The 8,780-nt window shown below is 41.4% G+C and overlaps 1 protein-coding gene across 1 annotated transcript; it reads left to right on the plus strand.

Moving 5' to 3' along the window:
* Positions 1-318: 318 nt before the first annotated feature.
* Positions 319-7,826, plus strand: LOC106806570. The gene is made up of 8 exons (XM_014808563.1): positions 319-868; positions 1,090-1,359; positions 3,284-3,444; positions 4,743-4,895; positions 5,174-5,357; positions 5,623-5,991; positions 6,926-7,351; positions 7,822-7,826. The coding sequence occupies exons 1-8, from the start codon at positions 427-429 to the stop codon at positions 7,824-7,826; spliced, it is 2,010 nt and encodes a 669-aa protein (XP_014664049.1). The 5' UTR covers positions 319-426.
* Positions 7,827-8,780: the final 954 nt, after the last annotated feature.

Consider the following 8,780-nt stretch of genomic DNA (forward strand, 5'->3'; position numbering starts at 1 on the left):
TATTATTATTTGATATTGTTGCTATTGTTGTAGTATTTACTTAGATTAATATGGGAGCTTATTCTTATACAGATAAGACAATGCTGAACCAATAATTGAGTATCTATTAAATAAATAATTATTCCTTGTATATTGTCATTCCGATTCAACGTCAAACAAAAATCGTCGAGACCTCAGAATGAAATAGCGGTATTGTTAACTGTTTAGGTTAAGAAGCAGATTGGCTGGCCAGCTGGTGAATACGCGCTGCCGATGGCCCGCTCTGGATGTCCCGCCTCAAGCGCGTTCGCGTGGAAAACAGGATACCGCTTCCAAAGTCTCATCTACAAAGCTAGTTACGACGGCAAGATAAAAGACTGGTCGCCCGACATCAAGCTGCAAGGTCCGCTAGGACTTGGCGGTCTTCGACACAGCTTTTGCGTCAAGATGAACAAGGCGGTGGGCCGCGAGTGGCCTGCCGGAGAATACTGCATCTACCAGATCGGAGAGGCGTGTCCTGTCGGCTTCCGAAGCGGCTCCATGCAGATGATCGACAGACGAGTAGACAATCGCAACGACGTCGGCGGTCACGTCCCGACGGGAAAATACGACGAGAACACGCAGTTTCGCTTCTGCTGCCGCAGCGACGGCATCGTGCACGTGGCCATTGAGCTGCCGACGGCTCGGCCGTTCTATCTGTTTCGTCACGGCAAGGAATGTCAGATCGTGCGCGACATGATCTCTATCAAGCACTTCGTGCGCATCGCCGAAGACAAGCTGAATAGGACGGACGAGTACCTGCGAGCGCTTCTCAAGGAGCCGCATCCATCCGTCGATCTGAAAACGTTCGAAGGCGACCTTTTGATACACTACTGCTACTACGAGATCCGTGAGTACCTACGCGAGTATTACTAGGCGACAGCGGCGGAGCGTGTGACGGTAAAACGCGGTGATTATGTCTGTTCGGTGCTTGTTTGTTCTTGTCGTAATGACGTTGGTTAAGTTGCTTGGAGTTTTGAAAAGCTCGTATAGATCACACGGCTTACGAAGCTTTCATGATCGTTTCAAGTGCGATTACTATGTCCACTCTGCTGTCGTTATTAATTGTAGACCAGAAGTTGCTGGGCTTTCGCGTGTTAGTGGATGGAAACGGACTCGTCGATCAGCGGTCGCCGGATTACTACGACAACGGATTGCCGTATTTCAAAGAGGGGAAGTTCACGCAGAGCTACACCTGTTTTGAGTACCATGTGACGCAGCCGCTCTTCCAGACTCTGAGACGTAATTGCACGCAGCCGCTTATTGGACAGTTTGTCACTATTTATATCTATGGTAGAGACGACCTGCTAAAACTCTGCGACGTCAAAGTGTATGGAAAACGTAAGTGTGATAAAAAAAACGCATTTGTTGTCCATTTGGAGCGCAAACGCTCTGCTTATTTATATAGCTTATTTATATAGTACTTATAATTATTTACTGCATACATGCATGGAGTAAATGATGTGAACGTAATTTATATTTGTCCTCGATTCCTCTTGCGTTTGCATCTTTATCTTCGGCTGAAATATAGAATCATGCGTGTAGTCATCCTCACAGATTAGATATAGTATAGGATTTTTTGAAAGGCAGATGGTCAGTCATGCTTATTGTTGCTGGAATGTGAAACAAGTACAGCCAAAGAAGTTAAGCAACATCATTAGTCTGCTGATACTTGTTTATATATATATATATATATATATATATATATATATATATATATGTTGCAGGTAATTACTCGCGCATTCACTTCGTATCCAGTTCTCTATTCTCCCCATCTAAGATATTCCATCATTCCTGAGTACCACAGGAAAGCAAAGGTGACTCCATCACAGAATTCTTATCCTTATGAAAGCAAATGGCAATTCTTGTGTTAAATAGCATATGTGAATATGGCACGAAATGTGAATATTTGGAAAATATCTTTGCAGTGTAATAGATCATGGTCCAGATAGATAGATAGCTATAAATTAAAGCGGTTTACAATTAATATTCGCCTATGGATTCGAGTTCAGCAGTCGTATATAGCTATCTGTTCGATTCAGCAATTGTTTTGCAATTAGGCAGCTGGTGCTTTCCTGGCTCGCCTACCGACGTACAGCGGTGGCATGTTGGCATAAGAAGCTGAGAAAACACTCAGTCAATGGAAGATAAACATCCATTCAACTTCGCATGCCGACTAGTCATGAATCCAAATATATATTTCTGAAAACGTCAGTTTTAACCAAGCATTGAAATGTTTTTCAACCATCGGCGTTCTCTGTGATATCTGCGTCACACATCTCACGCGTGTCGGACTGTGTCGTCTACGTGCGTGCCGATGTGCGCTTTTTTAATGATGTATGTGCACACGAGTACGTGTGCGCGTGCGTGCGGGTGTGCGTTTTTTACTAATGTATGTGTACACGCGTATGTAGGCGCACGTGTGCGCGTGCGTGCGGGTGTGCGTTTTTTACTGATGTATGTGCACACGTGTACGTAGGCGCACGTGTGCGCGCACGCGTGCGCGTGTGCGTTTTTTACTGATGTATGTGTACACGCGTACGTACGCGCATGTGTGCGCGCGTGCGTGCGAGTGTGCGTTTGCTTGCAATGACATGCGTGTACCTACGATGGTACGTTGTGTGTGAGTGTGTGTAGTAAAATGCTCTCGCGTATATACGCTTGTAAAATCTTTCGGCAAGCAGATATTTATGACGCATCATATTTAATATTTGGCCGATGCTCGGGGAGCGATGTGGATATTTGTTATCATAAATTTGGTCAGCAAACATTATTATAATACTATCGATGGTAAAATCACAATATCATGAATAATAGAACGACTCGATTACGCGTATCTAACATGGAATTAGATATTATTTTATTTTCGTTCGTATTCGTTGGAAAGATTTGTTAATGTGACTATATTAAAAAGAAAAATAATTACGGAAGCATAGTTTTTTCACAACATGCGTGTAACCGAATGCTAATGGTTTTAAACTAATCCCTCGGTGGTTGCTTCGTCCTCGGTATCGCTTCACTGTGTAAGATTAGTTCACTCTCTGATTTAATCGAGTTGGTAATGTGACTATTCATTACATTTCAATAGAAAATCAGGGTATAAAATACTTATTAAATATTTAATAAATTCGCGTTATTTACATTGTCGCGATTAGAGCAAGCTAAGCGTTTTCAATTGCTTATTAAATTCCATACACAATGAAATCTCATCGGAATTGAGTAAATTAACACTGCTACTGTGTTGAATTCTAAATGTGCATTTCAGAATTATGTGGGCAGCCACTGGGTATGGCTGCCGAAGAGATCTACGACTCTCAGTTGCAAGCATCTTCTAATTCGACGCCGGACCGGTATTACATCAATGCACGCCTGAATCGCAACTACGCTTGGTGCGCCGAGGCCAACGATAGCAAGCGATATCTACAGGTGCGTCGAACAGGCTGCGATGCCGTGCCGTACTAACATAATTGTAGCTCACTTTGTCAGCTATAGTTGTGGGGGATAATATCAGGAGTGTATAATATATATAATATCAATATATGTATATTATATATTTATAGATATTTATTATTAGCTCTATATTATACACTCCTGATAATATCGAGTTTATTCTATAAAAATTTCGATCGCGCATTTTATGTGCATGCACAATGCGTGGGTCGATCAGGCAGGTAGCACATAACTGGAACAGGAAGAACGAACATAGTCTCTGCAATAGGAGTGTGTCCAAAATTGATCCTGTAGCCTTAATTAGCCAGCTTTGGCTTACAGTCGGCATAGATTATGCACAGATCACTACTAAGCACTGGGCATCGAAGGAAGCCTGCACAAGCAGAGAAGGAAATGAGCCGGAAACCTCTCCGGTTTGGGCAAAGCGAGGATATGACACGCTGTGGAAATAATTGGAGATATTATTTGAAAAGCCTTCGGAAGCTAAAGGAACCTATGTTTAATCCCAGTATATGAAATAGATAGGCACCAAGCATGTCAATACAGTTGTCTATTTATATAGCTGCCGTTTAGGGAATACCGATATTAATGACTCAGCCATCTAGCACCACTGTAATGGAGCTTGGCTGCCTAGTGTAAACCCGTAGCAATTAATGGCATAACCCACACTCATGCGCTGTATTTATGAATTCTATATACACGGTCATAGTAATCATAGAGAGGTGAAATGCCCATGATAGTTAGGAGAATTAATGGAGCATAGGAATTCGGCTTGGGGATTCGTCGAACTGCCTGCTCTTAGTCAATGTGATATACAGTGTAGCACGCCTTAAGAATTCAGCTGCACGCACGCACATATGAATAAATTACTGCCCATTTTATCACATGTCATTATTTCCTTCAGATGTAAGACATAAAAGCGTCTATAAGGTTTACAATTCCACTTAAGCGCTGCTCTGAATTCCTTAGAGGCAAATGACAGTAGATGTGCCTATACATTTCATCAAGAGCTAATAAATATCTTCTTATTCGCTATTTATTAGGTATTTATTAGCTCTTGATTACATTGTATATGATCGTATAGCTATTAGCTGAACATGGTACTTTTCCAGCACAACGGCAGCAAGTGCATGCTACACATTCATTGTAATACACACTGTAATTATACATTGTCTTTTGACAATCAACATTAATATCTGTGGTCGCATATATAAACAAACTTTGTATAATATAATGCTATTGGCTAGTATTACCATTACTACTCGTACTGGTAGGTTGATCTACTGAACGCCACCACTATCACGGGCATCATCATGCAAGGCATGCCACTGGCTTCAAAAAACATTCTTGTCACAAAGTTCATGATGGGCTTCAGCAATGACAGCCTCAGATGGATATACGAAGAACAGCCTGTAGGACAGAAAAAGGTATAGAAATGACATTACACTAAGGTTTTTCGTTATTGTGTCGTAACAAGTAGGACGGTTACTCATCTATTGTTCAGAGTATTATTAAGATTTAAGAATACATGTATTATCAGCTCTTGGTATTATTCGTCTGTTGCATTGGCCTTCTCTGACACATCCAACTACCAACTTACCGACCTTAACAATGCAATGTGTGCTTTTGATCAAAGCGGACAATTCAGCAGTCCACATGCATAACCCGCGTGTGATAATCTACAGGTATTATCTCTATTTTGCAGGTGTATGAGTGCAGTGCGTGTATGGTTGTGGACAAGAAAGAGGATGGTGACATCATCCTCAACGATGTTCCCTATCGCTACAATATGCTGCAGCCAATCGTCAGTCGTTACGTCATTATAAAGATTCTCGACTTTGAAGAGCGGCCGTGCATGCGTGTCGAACTTCTAGGTTGTCGAGCAGATGGTACCTATCTATTGAGCTGTATGCATGAATGAGTTATTATATATCAAGCGCGTGAAAGTACCAATTAGTTTTCTCATCTAAAATTTCATTAGAAACAGTTAATTAAGATAATGAAAGAACTGAGAGCGCGCTTGCTGATACTCACACACTCTGGCTGTTAAAATTATAATTCAAAGGGAAACACAGTGCAGAACATCTTCAATCGAGAACGATAGCAACATTCTTATACGTTTTATAATTTTGGTTATTCGTCTATTTAATACAGAACGTTGCCAGGTTCATCTAAATACGGAAGGCTCAATAAAATCACCCAGCTACCCTCTGTATTATGGACAGCAGAAAAATTGCACTTGGATCATCACGCCTCCCACGGGGAAAAACGTAGAAGCGGAAATCGTAACATTTGACATAGCTACACCGGAACCTGTGCAGAAGGGCGGACTCTGCCAGGATCTTCTATCTGTGTACTACGGCTCTTCCTCGCTTCCGATGGCGCAACTAGTCAGATCGGGAAACGGAATCAGTTTTCCGAAGAAATTTGTATCCACTGGAGTATTAACAGTTCAGCTAGAGTCCTGCTTCAGATACAGCATCAGCAGATTTCAAGGCTTCTATCTCAACTATACCTTTACGGGTAAGGCATGCTTACTTAAAGGGATTGTAGACTCTAGGATTGTACTGCATATAACTGTATTTACTGTATAACAAATCGTCTATACCCACACGAATTGGTAACAAAAAAACAAATTGAATGGTAAAAATAAATAAAAAACAAACCCAACAAAATTGAAACGCCCCAAGAAAACCCCCAACCGGCCGGCAACCCCAAAAAAGTTGCGTATTTGCCAATTTATTTTGCACGTTACAGACCGAGGGCTAATCACAAAGGTGCACTTATATTCATACCTAAATGCTATTTAACCGAACGATGTTCATTTTAGGACAAATTTATCCATAATATAACTGAAACTATATGTCGTTTATAAGATATTACAATCCTTTTGCTTTTAAATTAATAAATAAGAAACACCCTGGGTTTGTAGCCCTTGGCTGGAAAGTGGATTTGCGCAACTTATCAGATCGTGCGCTTTGAGTAGCGCCACCGTCATTGTAATCAAACTGTAGTCGTAAATTTTAAAACAACTTCTAATAATATTTCTAATGGTGATTGAACCATGAAACTTTTTATGTAGCGTAATTTTAACCTAAATTAACTGAAAATAACCCTAGAACCTAGAGTAAACTATCTCTTTAATTGTGAGGTAAAAACGATATTCGTGACTTTGTAATTTTTCCAATTTCTTGTTCTCTCGCCCGGCAATTGTAATACCTGCTTCTTCGAAAGATAATAGAATTATGAGTTTTATTGTATGTCATATATAACAACGACGACGACTACGACGACGACGACGACACGATGATGATGATTATGATGATGATGATTATGATGATGATGATGATGATGATGATGATGATGATGATGATGATGATGATGATGATGATGATGATGATGATGATGATGATGATGATGATTTTCAATCATTACATGTCAGCAAAATTTTTCACAGACTGCCCTGGCTGTGGTATGGGATTTCAATCGTGTGGAAACGGTTTGAGATGTACCTTTGACTGTGGAGTCATTGCCTCAATCAATTATCCTCTACCTTACGACAACAACTATCGTTGTCGCTGGCATATCGACGTCAGCGAGAGTCGCTATGTGCGGCTAGAAATCAAGGAGTTTGACGTCGTTGGAGAAGACGGCTGCTTGACGGACTACGTGGAACTGTACGACGGCAGGACCGTCAATCGGGATGCTTTGATTGGCCGCTTCTGCAACCATAACAAGCCTCCAAATGTTGTCATGTCCAGCTGGAATTCTCTCACGATCGAGTTTTCGACCAGCTCCGAGGATGTCGCCAGAGGCTTCCTATTTCGATACACATCGGAGGAATACAAATGCGAGGCGCCGCCTTCGAAGCTAAGTTCAAACTGTGAGTATAAAAGCGAAAATTAAAAACGAGCGGTGATGGTTCGCAAATTTTATATCGTTAATAAATCATCACGAAATGCGATGCTTGTGTATCAATTACCGGCGACACGAGCGTATATTTATCCAGCGTATAGCCCGATTAATTTAGCAGAGTGCAATGTTATGTTTTAGATACGAACGACTGCCAAGAGGGTTGGCAGTACTACAAGAATCACTGCTATAAAATCTTTCAACATCCGCACCCGTTAACTTGGTACAGCGCCGAAACCGAGTGCATTAACTTGAAGGGTCATCTCGTGAGTATTCTAGACAGAGAGGAAATGTCGGTGATCCATTATTTCTTGACCGCTGTCTGGAATATGAACGTAAATGAGGATGTCTATATAGGTAAGCTTGTCCTTGTAATAATGTGCAACTTTGACCACAGTCAAATAAGAATACTTTTATTCCGTATATGCTTTATATCAACAGATTAGCGACACACTTAATGTGTACACGGCATACGTTTGACCTTAATAATAATACTTATATTTTGACACAGCATATTCCTAACTGACTAAGAAATATCGATACGGCAAGAACTTGCCAACATTTCTCACGTGAAGCTTATAATGGCACGTGAGACATTTTCATTTTGCAGGCCTCTCTGATGAGAATAAGGAGACCCATTTTCGATGGACAGATGGTAATCCTTTCAGTTACGCAGACTGGTGTTGCAGTAGCGGCATTACCCAGGATGCACTGCAGCCAAACGGCGGGGAGTATGAAGCCTGTACCATAATCCGTCTCCGCAGTCGTCACTCCACTGCCACTTGGCACGACATCCCTTGTTCATTGAACACCATCACCTACTACGTTTGCAAAACGGCTAGTAGAGTATACGGTAAGTTCTTACATCCTTCGTAACCGTATCTCCCGCAAAAAAAACACTAAAATGAGTTTCGCTCTCGAATAAGTTGTACAAATAAGCTAGTTCTACATTTTTTCGTCGTTTCACGCACGCCTCATGCATCCCTGAATGACCGAGTATAAGGGAACAACAACAAATACCTAATTAGATTCGTGTGAAAAACAGGAAAAAGTTCACAAGTATATCACCATGCTGAGAATGTGTATTTATTCAGACGAGAGCATCTTGTATGTCGAATACCGATGTACCTAAACAAAAAATGTCGTTTTGACATATGCCGTTTTAGAACGGACTGGGTGGGAATGAATAGCCAGTGGATGAAACTCAAGAGAGTCACGGCATGCATCGTTTGTTACAGAACCCCCAATTGTAGGACTTCATGAACAGAATATCTATCCTGCATTCGCTCCAGACGCTGAGCTACCTTGCGACCCTGTACTGTATTTCACATGCGACAATCAAGAATGTATATCTAGAATATACGTGTGCGACTCCGTGTCCGATTGCAGAGATGGCAGTG

The sequence above is a fragment of the Priapulus caudatus genome, unplaced genomic scaffold (genome assembly GCF_000485595.1).
Source record: "Priapulus caudatus unplaced genomic scaffold, Priapulus_caudatus-5.0.1 Scaffold168, whole genome shotgun sequence".
Taxonomy (NCBI): domain Eukaryota; kingdom Metazoa; phylum Priapulida; class Priapulimorpha; order Priapulimorphida; family Priapulidae; genus Priapulus; species Priapulus caudatus.